The sequence below is a fragment of the Diadema setosum genome, chromosome 2, assembly GCF_964275005.1.
Source record: "Diadema setosum chromosome 2, eeDiaSeto1, whole genome shotgun sequence".
In the NCBI taxonomy this organism is placed as follows: Eukaryota; Metazoa; Echinodermata; class Echinoidea; order Diadematoida; family Diadematidae; genus Diadema; species Diadema setosum.
The window spans coordinates 49020296-49041654 of NC_092686.1; the positions used below are offsets into that span (position 1 = coordinate 49020296).

The window sequence follows — 21359 nt, forward strand, 5'->3', positions numbered from 1 at the left end:
TGTTTGCAGCAGCAGGAGGCATTTTGGGGGTTACCAGTCACCTTTAGGCATCTGGTTACCATGGTAAACATGCACGATATTTTAACTTACAATGAATCCCACTGTATGGATGACATCTCTAGCAACATGTACATATATAGTTTTATGCAGTTTTGATGAATTCTTCGTGGAATAAATGCAAAAACTGTGTGAGTTTGTCGTTTTCAGTGCCCCAAATAGCGACAAGTGTTTACCGACCCTAGTCTTAATTTCTAGCCGTTTTTTCGTCTTTATTTCTCTGAGTTGCAGCTTGTGTATTAGGGAGCTTTAGATTTTAGACGCGCGGACGTTCAAAGAGAAAAAAAACATGATCTGAGCGTGCGCAGTAGCGCGGATCAAGTTACTGCGCACGCTCAGATGTTTTTTTTCTCTTTGAACGTCCGCGCGTCTAAAATCTAAAGCTCCCTATTATGCAGAAGCCCGCTGTATATATTGCGCTAAGTGGAGTGAGAGCACACATCCAGTGATTGCGATTCGGTCGTCACAATCACCGGGTATGCGCTCTCACTCGGCTTGCTTGAACTCTTGAAATAAAGACGAAATAAAAACGGCTAGAAACTACACTACACCGAACCCAGCTTGGCGTGAAAAGTTAGTTTGCAGGCAAAACCCTTGTTTATCGAAGAAAAAGTATATGCGCTCTAAGACTACTACACGCAGCACTGGCACTGGTGCCTGTAGCAGTGCTAGTGGTGCGTGTAATAGTCTTGGCGTGCGCAGACTCTTTTACGTTTGTTCCAACAAATCATGATGAAAAGTGGCCAGTAAAATTCTACTGACACCACAATTTGGAACCACATACTACCTGGGGATGTTCATAGAGGTCCCATCTACCACCTTGTCTGGTCAAACCTTTTCTGCGGGATGGGTTGAACGAACTCCTTAATTAAGCCTCTTACAGGAATTAGCGCCTTGACTACTTCGTCAGAGGCAAAATGACAAAGAGGCAAAATGACAAACAGGCAGGGGAAGCAATCACATACTAGGACTTCCAACAACAAGAATAGTCAGGGACAGGCTAGGGTTACAGAACAAAGAAAACAAAAGGAGAGGGCAGGTTATGGGAGGGGGATTAGAGCTGGAGGGTGGACAGACAAAAGGCAGAGGAGGGTTAGTAATGGATCCGGAGGACTATGGGGGCAACCTTTGAAGGATAAGGATGAATAGGGAGGCAACCTCAAACCAGGGGTTGGGCAGGGAGCTTTTTTTTGGGGGGGGGGGTGGGGATGGGGGGGGGCAATGCAAGAATCATGTTCTGCAAGAATAATATGAATAAAAATGAAGCCAGAATAGTCAGAATTGCTGAAATCTTACAATTCTGTTGATTTATTGGGTTTTGACCCCAATTTGAGTTGTTATTGAAAGATACAACGATTGCTCTTTTGTAAAATGTAGATACTACATTGTACTTTAATATTCTATGTTTTCGGATGAAAAAAAAAAACAAAAAAACCCCCAAAATCTGTACCTCTAATTGCATGGAAGTTACAAATGATATTTTTAAATCAGAACTTATCCAAGCCAGCAGACGATGAGGAGTACAGATGATCAGCTACCAGAGATTTTTGAAGTTCTGCCTGTACTATCTGATTTCATACAATGTATCTTGTTAAATCATGTGAAATCTCAGGAAATGCACACCAGACCACGTGTATTTATGCTGGTATACAACTGTACATGTGCACAATCAGAACTCGTACTAGAGATACCATGCTGATTACGTATGGTACTCAACTATGCTAAACAGCTTAGTGTCTCATAATCATGCTGACCACTGTATACAGGATACAAACTTATGTAAATGGTAGTAAGTGAGAGAAATTTTATGACCCCATGCAATCAGTTAAAACCAAGTCATAAGATCTTGCATGTGATTCCACTTTGATTTCCCTCATTACCAGGTATACATGGTGTGTACAGTGTGTGTGTGTGTGTGTGTGTGTGTGTGTACAACTTATTAGCGCCTATACACTGATAGCTACAACAGTATATTTTGTCAATCCAAAATTGATACTGTGTGGAAATATCTTGTCAAAGACAAGGCAAAACAAGAATTATGGACTAGTCCTTAATGGCTATGACTGTGAACACTGAAAAATCGGTGTTGTTTCAATTATGGTAATTTGTCAAACTGTTGCAATGACAATACAACAGTCTTGTGATGCATGTGAAACACACACACACACACACACATGCACACAAAAATGATTCTTGAATGTTATAGACCAATACCATAATTACAAAGAGGAGAAGTCCTTATTGCTTGTTTAGTATATATACATTTGTAGTGTCTTCCACATTAAGATGGCACAGTGCACAAGATGTTAACCATTTGTAGTGGCTGGAGATACATGTGTACTCTGTATCAATGGAGCATTAAATAAGTAGTGTGATTGTAGCAGTTTTTATAACACTAATTGTGTATTTCCTATCTTTTCTTTTGTGTAAATCAGGATTTTCATGTGAGCCAGGCAAATATCTTGACATTGATAACCTTGACTGCAGACTGTGTCCAGAAGGGAAATATTCTCTTGGAGGAGGAGCGAAGTATACAGACTGGTCAGAGCTGCCTTCAGGTTTCTCTGTATCTTCCTCATCCTTGTTCGACGACGATTTAGACAATTGCAATCAGTATGTATCTTGCACATTGAGGAGAATCCAACACTTACTAGGGTGCCTTTTTGAAGTTTATCCATGATTTTTACAAGTTCAACTGCCCTCTCTTTTATCCAGGGGTCTTTTTTTACCATGTAGGATAACCTTCATTTGAATTAGAAAGGTCATTAGTTAAGTTATGTGGGTAATAACTGATGAGATCTTGATGACAGTGCTTTCTTTGTAATGTATTTTTCTTATCTTTTTTCCTTCCCAGAATTGTTGTCAAGCTTCAAATTACTGTGCCTTCTATAGATTTTCATTGGTTTCATATTTGAAAACAAAGATACTTGTTTTGTTCAAGCAGCAATATTTGGTGCTTTTTGAATAGGTAGACTTTTGATAGGCCGTTTCCAGAGACTACAGTATATCCACACATTTGTGCCAGCTGTCCCACTTTAATCCCCCCCCCCCCCCAAGTAAACCATCACACACTGGATTCATGACTATCAGTCAACCCTCTTAATACACCCTGTTTGATGCTACTTCTGATACTCAGCAGGACATCTGGAGCAATTTGAATTTCCTTTTATACTTCTTAGTTTTTGATTTGTGCATGGCCAGTCTTTGATTTGAATGTCCATTGGTATCTCGCTGATCCTGCAGCCCCACTGAATTCCTGCTAGTGGTATAGGAGTCCAAAACTCAACTGGCATACTCTGTATTTAAGTTGGACAAGAAAGAGGATGAATGCTTAGCAGACTGCTATCTTCTGAATCACTCTCCTAAAAATTTTTATTTGGCACCCCAGGTTACCAAAAGTGCATCATATGTTCCATACTTATCATGTTTTTTGACATTAAGTGATCATCTGTGGTTCCGAATCAAACAAAGGGTGATTTTTAAGTTCTGAGTTCTTACTCAACGCACGGCATAATTCCTGTGTATATACCGGTATTTGCAAACTTGCTGTATTTATGTACCAGGTTAGTGTGTACTTTGATCCCAGTTCACAGTGAAGTTGTCTCAGCAGTGGTTCAAAAGGTTATAGGGTGACTCATTTTTATGGACACTGTGTACTAGACAGGGCACCTATGGAGCGTTCAAACAAGTACCGCCACAGTATCCAACTCTTAGTAACTTGAAATGCTAACTTCTGATCTGATTGAGACTGCGTAATTGAAGATTTCTTTGATTTCCTGAAACATGTAGCTCTGTGTTTGTTTCATTTCACCGTACTAGAGCGGCCATGCACAGCTTGTCAGTTATGATTATGTGATTTACTTTAACTTTTATATTTGTAACAATGTGTGCATAATTTGTATCATTGTGTGCTGATAAAAAAATAACGTCTAATATCTCTTGATTTTATGGTGGCATTTTTTTTCACTTTATTTATTTTGTGACACACTGTATTTTTCTCTTTATTTCCAGATCTAACTGGGAAGCAATTGGTTACTATATGAGGTCTCCAGACAGTATGTGTTATGCCAAGCTGACATATACTGCCAAACTGGCTAAGCAAGGGTCTGTCACCTTTTCCTACTCCCTGGCTTCAGACATGAACTATTTCTCTGTGGAGGTAATTTCATGGGCATTCAGATTTATCTGATTACCAAGAGATTTGTGTAGTTCGTAGGCAAATATATCTCGTTAAGGTCTCCATAGTTTGTAAAATAGGTTTTTGATCATGTTTGCAATTCAAGCACATACAGTTTACATTCAGATCTGTCCTGGCTGTAATTTCAGCAAAGTTGTAGGACCCTAGCAGATGTTGATACAGGTACAAATTTCATATTAATCCGTTGAAGACGGGTCCCGAGAATACTTGGGCACGTGTCTATGGGAAATGCATTTTATAGCAAAATCAGTCTGTCCTCAAAGGGTTGAAATGTAGAATCTGTGGTCTTTCATGCCTCATAGATCATATTTACTGGACAAGCTGAAATTTTAGCGCACAGATATTTTCGCAAATTGCTACTTGGAGGACATTTTTGCGTGTTGTTAATGTCGCGGTTGCGAGGGTCTAACTGAACTTACTTGAACTCTCAAGAAAAAAACTATAGTTGTCTAAACTAAAAGTACCTTAGACGTGAAAGTACTAGTACTTTCTCAATTAGAAAGTAAAACAAATATAAAAAAAAAAATACTTAACAAGGACTTTCGAAATTTGTGCCGACCATTGACGGCAAACACCAAGAATGCAGCTGCAAGAGTAGACTGAATGCACTTTAAACAACTATAGCTAGCTGTACTGTGCGACGTGCGTGCACAGTCAACAAGTTGAAGGCCAGCTAGGCTCAGTGCAGGACGGGATACACACTGTACTTACTAATGCTAGCTACGTCATGGCCATATGGCTCAGCTCATGATAGCTGTGTGCTAGGCCTACGTACACATAGCTAGCTATGAGTACTAGTAGTGTACTGTACGGCACTTTAATTTTGGTGCGATCCTGCACCACATGGCATGGCTTGATTTTTATTTCCCTGCGTTGTTTTCGCGTGAGTTTGTTTTCGTGCATTGTTATTCTCGCATGTTGTTATTTTCGTGGTTCAGAGGCGATTCATGAAATTTGCGAAAATAAAACCACCGCGAAAATTTCAGCTTGTACAGTAGTTGATATTATAGCAAAACCTAAGGTTTACCTATCCTGTGCAGTGTGGTCAATATACAGAGTATGTACGTGTACTTTTGCAGTGTATGCACAGAATACTGTATGTGTTACCTTGCATGCCAAAACTCACATGGCAGTTTCATTCCCCATCAAAGATCAGAAACAAGGACTTGAGTATAGGGTGATATTTTTTTTTTTCAATTTAAGTTTTTCTGTAGGGCATTTTAATTTCTGTCACAAATTGATTTTGTTCATTTTCTACCCAAGAGGTGTATAAAAGTGTGTATAAAACTCCTACAGAAACTTGAAGAATAAAAATCACTGGAGATGGGAGTCAGATTAATCATTGCAGACATCATGAAAGACAAATACGAACAGTTGGCAGTAGCAACAACACTTCAAAGTTATAATGTAAATGCTGTGAAATTTCATTTTAGATAAACCTAGTTTCAAGTTAATGCTTTTCTTGTGGTTATCGCAGTGTTTTAATATCCCGTCATGGCTTCACACTCAATAATGGGTGACACAGTCCACTCCATGAATATGTCCTACCAAAGCCTTGTTTCATCAAAAGTAGTGTTTGTAAGTGCTCATTTTTCTGTCAGGTATTTGTCAATTTAGGAACATTGTATCATAATTACTCACTCATACACGTGTAGCTAACTACATCCTTACAAAAATCCTTAAGAGAAATCTTGAAAGCACGAGGCCAATTGTCATTGAACCAATTGGCCAATTGAGGCCAATTGTCGTTGAACTTTGCCTGAACATGATGTATTGTAGACTCACCGTCAGCTAGGAATTTTGTATGGCAATATTATTTTATGTGCAGAATAAAAAGGATTTGCTCATGACTTGCATGAAATCATGGGGATGAAATGTTGGATGTCAAGGTTGTAGGTGACTGAGATGCAGAGGAAATGAAAATTTCACCTTTTCGAAATGCATATGTGGAGATGTTCACCAGATTTTGCAGCAGTTAATCATAATGTAGCGGCAGGTCTATATCAAGTTGATTAGATTGCAGAAGTAGGTTACTTCAGAAAACCTTTACCTTTGTATTGTATGGATTCACATGTGGTGCAGCAAAGTTGTGCTAATTGTACAAGTAGAAACATTACCATTCAGTTTTTATGCCTCCGCCACGAAGTGGTGCCGGAGGCATTATGTTTTCGGGTTGTCCTTCCGTCCATCCGTCCTTCAGTCCGTCCGTCCGTCCTTCCGTCCGTCCGTCCTTCCGTCCGTCCATCCTTCCGTCCGTCCGTCCGTCCTTCCGTCCGTAATGAATTTTGTGGACAGCGTAACTAAAAAACCTTTTGAGGTATCCTAATGAAACTTGGCATGTATGTGTATTAGGGGGTGAAGTTGTGCCTATCAACTTTTGGGTGCACATGCTCAAGGTCAAAGGTCAAAAGGTCAAGGTCAAATACGTAAAATTTCACTATTTCCACCATATCTATGCAATGCCTGAAGATATTTTCTTGAAACTTAGTGTATACATGTATTACCCAATTAAGGTTCTTTGGTGAAAGTTTGGGGTCATGAGGTCAAAGGTCAAAAGGTCAAGTAAAAATATTAAAACTTAACTTTTTCTCTGTATCTTGGAAATTGTTCAAGGTATCTTCATGGAACATAGTATATATACATGCACTGACTGGCAGTGAATATCTAGAGAATTTAGGGTTCATGGGTCAAAGGTCAGGGGTCAAAGGTCAAGGGCAACACTTCAAAATTTTATTATTTCCCTCATATTTATGCAATGCTAGCAGGATTATCTTTTTCTTTTACACTTGGTGTATGCATGTATAACCTAATAGAGATTCTCTGGAAGCTTTCTTTTTTCTTCTTTTTTTTTGTTTGCCTCAAGGGTCAAAAGGTCAAAGATAAAGGGAAAGTGCTGAACTAACTTTTTCCTCCATATCTCAGAAGTGACTCAAGTTATCTTGAAACTTACTACGTATTTATGCATGTTGTGCCTGACAGTGATTATCCTATGAATTTTAGGGTCAAAGGCCAGATGAAAATGGTAACAATGAACTTTTCATTATAGAAATTTGCACTTTTTCTCCATACCTTGAAAATTACTCAATGCATAAACTATGAATGGGTCAAAGTCAAGTTAAAGTCCTTAAATCCCCAAGTACATGCTCTCCTATTCATCCAATTAAACCTAGGTCAAGGAAGATGAACATTCAACACATTTGTGACAAACTTGTCATTTTAATATTTTGCCAATTTTGTGAAAATGTAATCACACATTGTCTACATGTACTATAGACCTATTAGGAGAATCGTGCATTATGGCGGAGGCATACCAGTCGCCTTAGTGACATTTCTAGTTTAGTTTTATTTTGCACTTTTAAGTGTGTCCCACAGGTTAGTCCACAGGCAGAGTTATAGAGTAAGCTGACAGATTCAAAGCACTGATGTTAAATTACTGCTAATGACAGACATGTTGCAATTTCTACGAAAGCATTGTGATTCAGATTTAGCTCGAATCATCAGAATTTAAGTCACCAGGTGCATGTTTCCTCTATGTAGGGGAAGGAGCTTTTTTGGCTACATGCTGTATGCTACTAGTGGTTCAAACCCTAAATTTCAGTCATTATTTCCATATCTTGGTTTGTTTCATATAGATAATTTCTTTGTGAAGCCCCTCAATATGTAGTGCCAATTTACCAGTAGTAAATGACATACCATAAAAATCCATACAACAAAATGTACATATTGTGTTACATAGATTTTAAGGACAAAACAGTTCATTCTTAAGACATCTTTTTTGCGCAAATATAATTGCATCTTTCATGTCATTAGGAAAGAAACTGAAAGGTTCTGATATCTTTAGGCAACTTCCCTTTTGTTTAAAAATGGCGTCTACCTTGTTCCTATCTGTATGTAAATATTTTTTACACGTATCTGCATTGTTATGTTTTCACAGGTTCATAATGAACTGTGTCAAAGTAAGCATGGAAACCAGGCAGACTCAAGGTTCATTCCACCTACTGGTGAAGGAGAGTGGCGGTCAATCAAGGTACATGTAATCCGACTGTCTGTGTCAGTTTTTACACTTCCTTATGAATACTGTTGTGCTTCTAGGTGTACCATCACATTTGTCACATAACCAGTTTCTGGCTCTGCATGTACTACTGTCAAACAAAACAAAACAAACAAAAAAACAAAACAAAACATGCAAACAAACAACAGCAGCAACAACAACAACAACATCAAATTGTTTGTGAGCCCTGGCCATTTTTTCAGTTTCTTGAAAAGCCTACAACCTAATTATATTTAGAAAATCCTTGTATGTAGAACCAGAAAAAATAGAGGTGCATTATATATAGTGCTGTTAGTAGGTAATTTCAAGTTTGTGTAGAGGAAAAGAGTTTTGAGCTCATCAGCACACGCTCCTCTTATACCTAGCACCAGTTTTATATTTTCATTGTTTGATGGCACATGTAGTTGACCTTGGAAAGGGGATACATGTTGTTCAGCATGACTGCTTTCGCACAGATGGATTACCAACCTGTCCATTCTCTGTTGACATGCAAGAAGAATCTGGTTTTACGGCATTGAAGGCGTGTGGAAAGTTGTGGGAGGAATGGGTTAACTTCAATAATTTGTAAGACATTGTTAGTGAGTATACATTATGTTATGGATTTGAGTATTGATGGAGACTTATGTTGTTTTGCTGGGAGATGTTAGTTATTCTGAACGTATCCGGGAAATTACCCCCCAGACGGCAGTTACCCCCTGCTAAATACTGGTTAGTGGTAAGGTTAGAGTAAAGATTAGGGTTAGGGTTAGGTTTAGTGTTAGGAGTTTGGTTTAGGGCTAGGATTAGGTTCAGGATTAGGATTAGGATTAGGATTAGGATTAGGGCCAGAGGAAGGAACCGGGATAATTGCCAGGGGGTAATTGCCCTAGACCCATTCTTAATGTTCGTTTATCAGAAAATGATATGAGGTTCACTATTCTGAAACACACAAATTCACCATAGTAGATGCCTGTAGAATTGTTAATCCAAAAATGAAAAAGGATTTGTTAATCTGAACATTTTTGTCCTTTATTCTGAAGGTTATAGCTGAGGCATCAATGGGTTTCTTGACATTTTATGGCTCCAGGGACACTTCATGGTGGAGGCATAAAAAGGTATATCATGCTTCCATGGTGATATTACTAAGCTCAAACTCACCATTTTGTCACACAAGTGTGTGTTGTAGTGCAGAAGACATCACAGTACAGTTTTCACCATCTCTGCTTTGCAAAAAGACAGTAAAGGGTATCTCTCAGTTGATGCACAAACTTTCACAAGTAATTCTGATTGTGTGAAAAAACACACATAACTTTAGGTCAGTCAACCGCCGGTTCTGGTTGAAACTATATGCATGAGGTGACTTCAATAGCACTACTTTCTTTGGGGTTTCGCCCCTCAAAAAATATAAAGTCACTTCATGCACACAGCTTCAACCAGAACCTCTCAGGCCTGGTTAATTTGTATATTATAGAAAAATAACGAGGAAGTTCATGACTGTTTCAGGTTGACCTTGATGCTGGGCTTAATGTCATCACTTGGAGCACAGACAGCCTGTACTTTGGTACTGCCTACCAGATTCCACGGGCCTATATCAGAAGTGTAGAGGTCATGGGTCTAGAATACACCTCAGACTGTACTAAGTGTCCTCCTGGTACCTTCTCAGACCAGCCCGGGGCGTCCAGGTAGGATCAAAGGAGTTCATGCTCTATTTCTTCTGTGGGAGTCTATGGTTTGGAAATGTTGTGGACAATTCCGTTAACTCTTTATGTGTCACGTTTGCATGCCCCGACTCAGTTGACGGTATGCCAAGTTTGCATACAAGCAAACAAGCAAACTGCCCAAACCAGTCAATAAATTGCCAAATGGCACAGTACAATGAAAGCATTTCTTGTGATTCAGTTTCAGTCACATGTAGCTTGCATTTATGTGGTAACTGACTATTAAGTGGTGTTCCATACTAGATTAGCAAGTAAATTCTAAGTTGCTCTCAATGTTTTGTGTGCAAAAGCCATCCAATGTCTCTACAATGATATGGCTACTGGTCACTTGAAAGAAAAACAGTCATTGATTTGTCATACCATTTACATTAAATCAGATCTTTGCATTTTTATTATAACTATTCTCAATACATGCCTTGGGTAACAAAAATTTGAAAAAAAGTTACATGGATTTGAAAAACAAAAACAGAATCTTTTTCCAAAGCAGGACTACATTGCTGTCTCAAAATAATATGGCAAACAGGGGTTTACACCATGCATTACACATAAAGAGTTGATTTTGTCAATGTTCAAAGTGTCACTGTGTTATCTGTCTTAAAGGACAAGTTCACCTTCATAGACATGTGGGTTGAGTGAATGCAGCAATATTTAATAGTTCAAATTGTAGAACACATCAGTGAGAGTTTGAGCAAAATCGGACAATCCGTTAAAAAGCTATGAATTTTTGAAGTTTCTGCTCAGTCACGGCTGGATGAAAAGACTATTACTATAGCTTGTGATGTCACATGAGTACAACGATATAAAGAAAGAATAAAGAAAATTCAATATATTTCCATTTTTCTCGCATACCAAAAGATCACTCGACTTCTCTCTTTCAGAAGGCAGGAGGAATAATATTACCCTTAACATACGTCAGTAACAAGTCAAAGAAATGTGCACTTTATTCCAAAAAGTAAAGTTTTGTGAAATTCTCTTTTTATTTTCCTTTGTATTTGTGTACATGTGACACCATACACTGTAGTAGTCTTCTCTTCCAGTAGTGACTGCGCAGATACTTAAAATATTCGTAACTTTTGAACGAATTGTCCAATTTTCCTCAAACTTTCACTGATGTGTTCTACTAATATTGCTGCATTCTCTAAATCATTATGTATATGAAGGTGGACTTGTCCTTTCATGTTTGTATTTTAATGAACTGAGAATAGGTTCATACACTTGTTCATGCTTGATGCTTTTTTCTTGCAAGCATCAGCTAATACTGTGTATGCCATATATTTCGTGAGTCTAAATTTTTGCAAATCGGGACTTCCCAACAATTTCGCAAGAGGTTAAAGTCACGATCGTGAAGTCTTGTACTGAACGGAGAAATATGTACGCGTAGGTCACATTCATATCGGCATCAGAGTCAATATTTTCGCGTGTTTTTAATTTTGCTAATAGCAGCTGACTCACAAAATTTGTGAAAATAAAAACCTTGCAAAACACTTGGCATATACAGTATGTGCAATATATGCATATATTGCATGCATAGACTATCAAATACCATGACAATTGCTATTGGAAGAGCAGGTTGTTGCTTTTTGTTTGATGTTTTTCTCTAAAGCATGAAAGGACCTTATGTAATTGTGTTTCATGTCTGCCACACCAGAATGTTAGAGACTATGGGATGACATATCGTGACAAGTTAATCGTAAATTACAATGACAAATTAAGGTCATAGTAAAAACTAAAACGTGCAGCCTGTTGCCCGAAGCAAGCATGGACATTGCAATTATATGTGTTGTTCTTATTGTGAAATGCTATATCCAAGGCTTGATACAAACTTTTTTCTTCTCTGATTGCCTGTTCGGCAACTAAAATGTATGAATCTGAAGTTTTAATGGCCTGAAAAATAACTGTAGTGGCCCAAAACGAAGGGAAACACAACAGCCCATTTTTAGTTTTCAGTGCTTGATTGGGCCTCAAAAAGATGACTGTTTTGGAAATTTGGTGGCCGAACATCAATTTTTAGTGGCTTGGCCCACCTCTAATGTCAAGCCCTGCCACAATGTATATGAAAGGGAACCCGATCTTATGTTTTGTGTACCTGTACAATGTGATATAATTAGCTGTGGCTTTCATTACTCAGTGCAAATTACATTCATGTGACCTTTTCCAATCTTTACCTATTCCCAGCTGTGCTGAATGCCCTGAAAATACATATTCATTATCTGGAGCAATGAACTGTACAGGATGTAACACAGAAACACACTTTTCAGGTAAGATGTGTGATAAAGCTGAATGTGTGCCAAGCTTATTCTTTCCGTGTTCATTATTTTTGTAATTTCACCTGGACCTCTTCCCCCTACACTGTACATTATTCATTGGAGCTACCTTCATTGTGCTACGTGCTACACTTTGCCGTAAAGACCAGTTGAGATAACATGCATTTTTAAATCCTCAGTAGCACACACACACACACACGCACACACACAAAATCATGAAACTTGTCATCACACAAATTTAAAAACACATGAGAAATGTGTATAATAATGCTGTGATAGATAATTTCAGCTGGGTAATGCAGAAAATGCAAAATATTTGCCTGAAAAGGTACATGAGAAGTACTTAATCTCAGAGCATTTCTGAGCATGGTTGCTTTGTAATTGAATATATTTATTACAGTGAGAAGCCTTGACATTTTTTAAAACAAATATCTCCTGATGAAATTGTTGATACTGTGAAGAATTTTAAAAATGATACCAGCCCTGGTTCAGATAGAATTGCAGTTTGTGTTTTAAAAGGAGTTGTTAATCATATATGTGAACTTCTAAGTGCAATATTTGATATTATACAACACATGTATGGAATCTTGCCATCTGATTGGATGAGTGCGGGTCACATGACATTCAGAGGAATCAGCTATCCAACGCTCACTCTCAATGGCAGTGCAATAGTCGACTATTGAAATGAAATGAAATGAAATGAAATGAAATGAGATTTATTTACCAAACAAACAAACAAACATCGTCAACAAAGTCACAACAATTAATAGTTATAGTTTGGCAAAAAAGAACTGGCAATAGCGTGCAGGCTAGTCGAGGCCAGTCCTTTCAATGATATAGATTATAATATAACGTATTTACAATATTTACAGAAGAATTGTTATATGTACATAATTATTTACATGTTTTCATAGGGGATCATTGTTATATTGATAACAGATATTTTCGCAATGATATCCGAAAAGCATTACGGGTGTTTATCTTTTTGACATAATGAGGAAATCCTCTCCAAATTTTACTGCCTGCATATGATAAGGCGTGTTTACCTGTTTCCAGGGCTCGACCTTAGCGGGAGCCCGGGGACCATTGGCTCCCCAGAATTGCTACGGGCTCCCCAGAAATGTATGAAAAAAGCCCGGCTGGCTCCTGAAGTTTTTTTGCCGTATTGCCTCACGTTGCAAGACAGAATCATAGTTTATGTACACACTCACAATATTGACGAGCGCGAGCGGCCCCGGCGCGCGCAGCGAGCCCTGACGCTCGAAGTTATTATCCCTGCAATTGCAATATAGACTACACACTGTACATGTTTCATTTTCCAGCCGGCCCACGTTGCCCGCATGTGTGTGTGTCTGTGTGTACCCGACGTGTGTGTGTTCGTATCTTCTATTGTAGAATAGTGTGCGCACATGCAATTCGATGCTTGCGTACTGTGTACACCGAACGGAACTTCGCGCGCCTGAATCTCTGTCGCCTACGGACCCTGATGTCTACATCGATCGCCGTGGTATCCCCATGGCCGGCTGGGGAGCGTGAGTATAGTAGCTACGCTACACACTGTAGCCAGCTGCCACTATAAACAGTATCCTGTTTCGTTTTGAGTCGGGGTAGAAGCGCTCCGTTGTGCAATGTCTGCTTCTTGTTCTCTACTTCTTCCGCTTTTCCCTTGCCTCCCAAGTACGAAATGATTTTTAGAGTGTTGTGTGTGTTTTTTTTGTAACGTTATTGCATCATTTTTCTGCAAGGAAGAGGTGAGTTTCTGTTCGTGTATTGATGTGCACTGCAGTATATGTGCAGGTGAAAAGCGTTCGAACTTTCCTTCCCGAGTATCGTGGAAACTCGATGTATTTCTAGGCCTATTGTTAAAGGAGATCTCATATAACAAAATACTTATAACAAACTATTTTCCGGTCAAAATGAATTAATTTCCTTTGTTTTGTATCGTTTATTGACGATCCCAAGGATCTCGTCGCAATACAGAGTTTCTAATGTGTACTAATTTTTGCGTAGCTTTCGGTGCTGCAAACTTTTGCTGGGGCCTAATCCTACTTACTACTAAACTTATCGTTCTATTTCTTCAATTTCTTCCATTTTATATCACTTTATCCGTTCCCTTCATACTTAGAAATATTTAAACGTAATTCTTTCAAGTGTCTCGCACTGTTATTTTCATAACGGCGATTTCTCCGCTTTGCTGCAATACTTTCTCGAATCGAAGCGACGTGTGTTGTCTTTTCTAAATATTTGTGTTAGAAGGTGTTGATACTTTGTATTTGTTATTTATTTTCCTCGGTTTTTATCTCGAGGGACTGTGCGTGTTTCTTAATGTTGATAGGAAAAGGCTAAAATGATCTGAGTGATGTCTGATATGTAGTGATGATGAAAACTATGCTGGTAAAAAGACAGCTTACTGCATGCTGAGCGTACGTGCCGTTCGTTTTATTTCACTTTCCCTCTTATTCTTCTTTCCCTCTGACTCTTCTTTCCCCTCCAAAGAATGATAAAAAAAAAGAAATTACATACACCTCACAACGAAAAGATCCACGATCTACCAACCTTCGTAAAGTTAAGTCTAAATGTTCAATATCAGCAAAGAATAAGGGGAAAGCATGAATTACAATAAATTAGAGCGAAGAGATTGTGAAATACTGAATACATGCGCGCAGTCTCTTCGGCTCGAAGAAACTTGACACCCACCCCTCTCCCCTTGTGGAAATTTCCACAAAAGCAGGTGCCACACCCAGGTGCGTGCCAGACGAAAGAATGCGCGCACTGGAATAAACAGCGTGTAAATATCCTGGAAATATCGATCGAAGAACCAGCTCATTAGTTGAATTAAAGGAATCATTGCAAAGATATCATGATTCTATAGCCTTTCTTTTGGCGCATAGCAGGAAACATCAAACAGTCGAATATAGTGTACTTAATCGAATATCTTCTGTTCCCTGAACAATAAAAAAAGGATCGATTAATCAGTCAATTAAAAAGGCAATCACAGAAATACTTAAAAGGTCTCGTATGCCCAGACAAAGTCACTATGAGTAGGTCCAATGAGATGCAGTCATCACCTGGTTAGACAGCAAAATATGACAATTAATTTCAGTTCATGCTCATCATAACTGCTTATTACTTTTCAAAGTTTTGGCTATTAACATTCGTTCGTAGGTGTTTTTTGTTTGTTTTGTATGTTTTTCCTCGTGAAAGACGTAATGACTTCTTCGTATCGAATGTAAACTGCATGTTTACCGTAAACAAGCCATCAGCTCAGCTATGGCGCATTCGATCCATCGAACTTGCAGTAACCTCAGGGGGAAAAAGCGCATTCCTTTTAAGTACAACCACGTGTTTGCACATTGGCGCAACCACACACAGCGCGGCATTTTGCGATCATCGTTATAGCAGACTTTCCGATTCCAGTCAGGGTAAAAGAAATTGGAATACCGGTACTTTCGGAAAATACTGATGTTTAAAATCCAGTAAAATTAAAAAGCCTGAAAACAACGCATGATTATGTTTTATAGTAAACAATAGTTGGAAACACCGAACAGAGTTTTGCATTCACTCACACAGAAGCTTTCTTGAGAAGATGAAAGCATTCCCCCTCCCCTGCTAGATAGTGGAAGCTTCCATAACCAGCCCAGCAAGTTTCTGGAGGAACTTATGCACTTGTAGTCTTGTACACAGGCATTGAGAGAAATGTGCTGGTGACCAGCTCGCACGCGCGCGCACACACACACACACACACACACACACACACACTGTGTGTTATAGACTAAGAACAAGGTATCTCAGGCTTGTGTCTGTGGAGAAATGCATGTTATATCTAAATGAAATCTTCTCCACCAGGTTGATACCACTAATAGACCTCTACTGCTGATTGTGACCGAGGGAAACGTGGCTCCCTCAAACTCAATTTGGCTCCCTAAAAAGGTCCCTGAGGAGCCCGGCTGGCTTCCTAGAAAAAAAGTTAAGGTCGAGCCCTGGTTTCAGATCTGATTCTTATTGATTTATAATTCATATTATTTTCAAACCTTGTATCATGCTTATGGTCAATTTCAAAACAATAATCAGAGATATCATGCGGTAAAGTATGATGGATTAGGTCAAACATTACAGTTCCAATTACAAATTGGTATAGTCTGTAAACATCTAGCATTTGTAAACGATGAAATAAAGGGCCAGTATGCTCCCTAGGTCCTTTGAAACAGATTGCACGCACTAAGTTCTTTTGTAACAAAAATATAGATTGAAGATATGAGTGGTATGTACATCCCCAAACTTCTAGTCCATAAGACATACGCGGAAGGATAAGAGTGTTGTATAATAATTGTAAGATTTGTCTAGGCACAAGTTGTCTAATTCTAAATATGATTCCAATTGTTTTGCTCATTGAGGAAGAGACACACTCAATATGTTTTTGCCACGATGAGTTTTCGTCTATATTAACTCCCAGAAAGAAAGTCGAATGTACCTGCTGTATAATGTCTGTGTGTACCATAATATTTCCATTTATCTCCACATGTCTACGTTTACTTTTAAAAACTATATACTTTGTTTTGGACGTGTTGATTGTTAATTTGTTAGCATTACACCATTTCATAACGTCTAAGAAATTATGTTCAACTTCCTTTAGGTCAATATTCTTAGTTCCAGATGAAAAAGAATAAAATAAACTCAAATAATCAAAAACTGAAGTAATCTGTGGATTGTGGCAAATCGTTAATATAAATTAAGAACAGAGTGGGTCCCAATACAGATCCTTGTGGTACACCACATGTAATCGGTAGTTGTACAGACTTTTCATCTCCATAACATACAAACTGAAATCGATTTGATAAATAGCTGCGCATCCACTCTAACGGTAACCCACGTATACCATAGTGTTGTAATTTATATAGCAAAATGTCATGATTTATCGTATCGAAAGCTTTTGCAAAGTCTAAAAATAATCCAACGGTAACCTTGCCCTCGTCCGTTTGTTTGGTTAATTCATCACTTAGATTGATCAGCGATAGTTTTGTACTGTGTCCTTGTCTAAAACCGTACTGGTGTTTGTATAATATTTTATTTTCCTCAAAAAATTTCATCAGACGACTGTTTACCAGTTTTTCGATTATCTTACTAATTATTGGAAGGACCGAGATAGGCCGATAGTTTGAAGGCGCATCTTTAGCTCCCTTTTTATAAACAGGTAGTACCTTAGCAATCTTAAGCGCATCAGGAAATACGCCAGATGATATTGATAAATTTATAATATACGCTAAAGGATGAGCTATGTACCGAGCAGCATCAAGTACAACTCTTACTGGGATGTCATCATATCCACATCCCTTATTTGCGTTCAAAGAGAGAATAATACGATGTACTTCAATCACCGTCACAGGTAACATGAAAAATGATTTATCAACTCCTCCTTTCATGAAAGTGTAAGCATCGTTTTCACTAATTTCTATTTTCTTAGCTAAATTTTCCCCGATTTCAGCAAAAAAATGATTGAACCTTTCACTTATTTCTCGAGGTGTTTTGCATTCCCTTCTAACACCATTCTCAGAAGCCTGAAGTTTCTCTACAATCACTTTATCTGTTTTATCTTTCTTTTTGTTTAATATTTCATTAATGTGGTTCCACGTTTTCCGTATATCCTTCTTATCTCTATCAAAAAGTTCATAATAATGCATCGACTTTGCTTTCTGTAAAACCTTTGTTAAGGTATTTCTATAGCGTTTGTATTTCACGATTAAATCAATATTGTGTTTAGACGCAAGTACCTGTTTATACAATTTATACTTTTTTGAAATTGATTTTGCTATTGCAGGTGTAATCCATGGCTTCTTCACACGATGTTTTCTTATTTTTGGTGTTTTAAAGGGAATATGTTTGTCACAAAGACTCGATAAGATCAAAAGAAATGAATCGTACGCATCATTTACATCGGTACAGTCATAAACATTTTCCCATGAAATACAATCTAAGTCATTCCCTAATGCTACTGGAGAATAGGTTGCATAGTTGCGGAACCTTTTTTCGGAGGCATGAGGTTTCAATCTTGCTTTTTGGAAATAACACTCAAATAAAGCAAAAACAGGTAAGTGATCTGACATAAAATCAGCTAATATGGTTCCAGCTGAAATTTGACACGAAGTGATATTTGAATAAATATGGTCAATAAAAGAGCTACTATGTCTAGTTATTCGTGTAGGTGTTTTAACAAGTTGCTGCAAACCATAGCATTCCATCATTGATATATACTCACTAGTTTTGTCATCTTCCGAAAGTAAATTGATGTTGAAATCACCAAGAATAATGCACTCGTTTCTATCTAAACTCATTTGATGCAATACATCGTTTAAACTGTTACAGAAATCATCAATTTTTCCACCTGGTTTTCTGTATACAGTACCAACAATAATATGCGTGTTACCATGTTCTACTTTCATCCAGAGCGATTCCGTATTCGGTATAGCGATATCACGCATGCGCGTGTAACGCAACTCGGGAGTGTAAGTACATTGCTACACCACCTCCTCTACCATCATTTCGGCTTTGGTATTCAAAGTTATAATCAAACAATTTATACAGATTCGGGTTATCGACATGCCATATTTCTGAAATTCCAATGATCTTGAATTTAGATTGTAGCGCTGTTTCAAACAACAATTGTAATTCGTCGAAGTTTGCATTAATAGATCGAATATTAATATGTGATACGCTGAGTGTGGAATTCGTTTCACATGGAAATGTAAGTAGATCATTCGGGCTTAGATTGAAATGATTTACCGACAATGAATTATCAACTAAATCGTTCTGAAAGCGTCGTGTATTCATCTTTGAATATTTACACTATATACATAACATAATATCATCATGATATTAAACAATGTAAAGCCACAAGTAGACTAGATATCTATACAATCTACTTAATCTTCTGAAGATCCTCCTCACAGCAAATGACAATCGCCGGAGAGTCAGAGTTTTTCCTTACAAGGATTCTGGCGTTCGATGTCCAGAGGTACCTGTAATCGGCCTTCTTTCTCTCCACGTTGGCCTTCGCAAGTAGCTGCCTGGTGGCTGGCAGGAGATTCTCGTTTATGAAGACCCTCTGATTCTTGGTTTTGCCCCGCAGGTTCTTTCTTCCGTTATACACAGCATCCCGGGCACGTTGTGTCGTGAATCGTACTATTATGGGCCTTGGAGGTCCGCCTTTCTCTTTTTTCGGCCCGAGACGGTGTGTCACGTCCACGTCCTGCTCGGCCAAGTTGGGATCAGCGTGCTTCGCAACTTCTACAACGATCTTTTTAACGTTTTCTTCCTCTGTCTCGGGAATGCCGACAAATTCTAGGTTGACCCGTCTGTGGTACTGATCTAGGTCGGTCACTCGGTTCTCCAGCTGAGTCACGCTCTCCTTCAGCAAACTATTCTGGGCCTGAAGCTCCTTGTTCTGCTTTTCCAGCTTTTCCGTCTTCACTTTCATCTCTTCGAACTTTTCATTGAGAAAGGACAAGGACCGTACGATGGTTTCTTGTCCGTCGCTCATTTCACGAACAGTCGCTTGAAGAACAGAGAGTTTGGTTCCAATGTCTGATTGAAGGTTTGACATCTGCTCTCGGAGCTGAATGAAGGCTTCGACTGGGCTTCCATCTACCCCGTCATGTCTGTTGATATTGGAAGTTGATGCTGTAGATAAACTCCCGTCCCCGTCACTCTCAGCTTTTGCAACTAGGGTTGTATCTGCCCCCTTCTCACCTCCCTCCACTGCTGATTTTCTCTTCTTCCTTGGCATTGTGACGTCACAAAGCAACGTAACTGTAGCGCTTTGCGTAGATGGCGTAAGTGCGTCGTTTGCACTTGCTGAACTGCATGAAAAATGTGCGTGGAAACACTCACGCACACAAGCGATGATGCAAGCGCGAGTGTCCAAGAGACAGGCGCTGTTGAGATAACAATAAGATGCGTAGATGATCCCTTGCTAGGATAATGATGATGAAGCTCGAAGAAGTTTATATGATGAAAATGTATCCAGAAACGACGAAAAATCGACGAAAATTTCAAAATGGTGATATGATGTAAAAAAGATATTATCACAGACAGGTCCACCTATGTGCAAGCGTTCAGCCAATACGAAAATTTTCCAGTAGAAAGGTGAATAGACGGATATAGGGAGCCAAACTCAAGAGCAACAAACACGCACGTCCTCCCCCACCAAGAGCCACTTTATTATATCTTTATCACTTTATTACTATTGAACGGTACACGCGAGCCGGCAGTGCAATAGACCCTAGGACACACTGAACTTGTGTATCGTGCACTAGCTAGCTGGCATTGATGGCATACGCGCACCCGTAGGGTTTGCGCTGCGCCAGCACGCAACCGGTTCACCACCACCGTACCAGTCCACCGTTTATACACACGGCCATGCCACTACGTTATCATGGTTACGTAAACCTACTTGTACCTCTTCTCACCCGAGCTTTGTTCTCGTCTCTGATGAGGATCTCCGCGCATTGCTAATCATGAGTGAAGTGCAGCAGCAAATACTAAGAAAGTGGTCAAATACAGTATGCTTTAAATAGTGGTAAGCAAACTCTCTAGCCCTATATATATAGGGTTTAGTTAGACCTTTTTTCAAGACCTACAACAGATCGAGCCATCCAGTGGCAGTACGCTACGTATAGCTATAGTAAGCATAAGGCCATAACGTTTAATAGGAGTAGGCTTTCGCATTGACCGAAAGATCGGTCTGTATCTGGTCGTCGGGGAAATGTTCCGCGGAGACTGCGTCTGGCTTCACGGATCCCCTGGGGGAGAGCAATAACGTTATAAAATAAAAGACTCCTCCGGACAAACGGATCTTTCTGTCTAGCTTTCGCATAGTTCTCGACCTATAGGGTTAAAGCATATCTATCTTGGTCTAGACTCTAGACCATGCCTAAATATTTTGATACCATGTGTTGTATTATAAAACAAATATTAAATGTTTATCATTTGTGCGACGGTACCGAATATTACATTCGGTGCAAGTTTAACCGTTCTATTCAACTCCGCTTCGCGTCGTTGAATAGAACGGTTAAACTTGCACGCTCATTTTAACTAAG

At 38.9% G+C, this 21359-nt stretch overlaps 1 protein-coding gene across 1 annotated transcript in view; it reads left to right on the forward strand.

Moving 5' to 3' along the window:
* The window catches only part of LOC140246324 (endosome/lysosome-associated apoptosis and autophagy regulator family member 2-like), a 105873-nt gene that overhangs the window by 25393 nt on the left and 59121 nt on the right, over positions 1 to 21359 (forward strand). The window contains exons 3-7 of the mRNA XM_072325797.1: positions 2493 to 2670; positions 4069 to 4216; positions 8190 to 8282; positions 9789 to 9967; positions 12179 to 12261. Of these exons, the coding sequence (XP_072181898.1) occupies positions 2493 to 2670; positions 4069 to 4216; positions 8190 to 8282; positions 9789 to 9967; positions 12179 to 12261 (681 nt within the window). The remainder of the gene's footprint in view (positions 1 to 2492; positions 2671 to 4068; positions 4217 to 8189; positions 8283 to 9788; positions 9968 to 12178; positions 12262 to 21359) is intronic.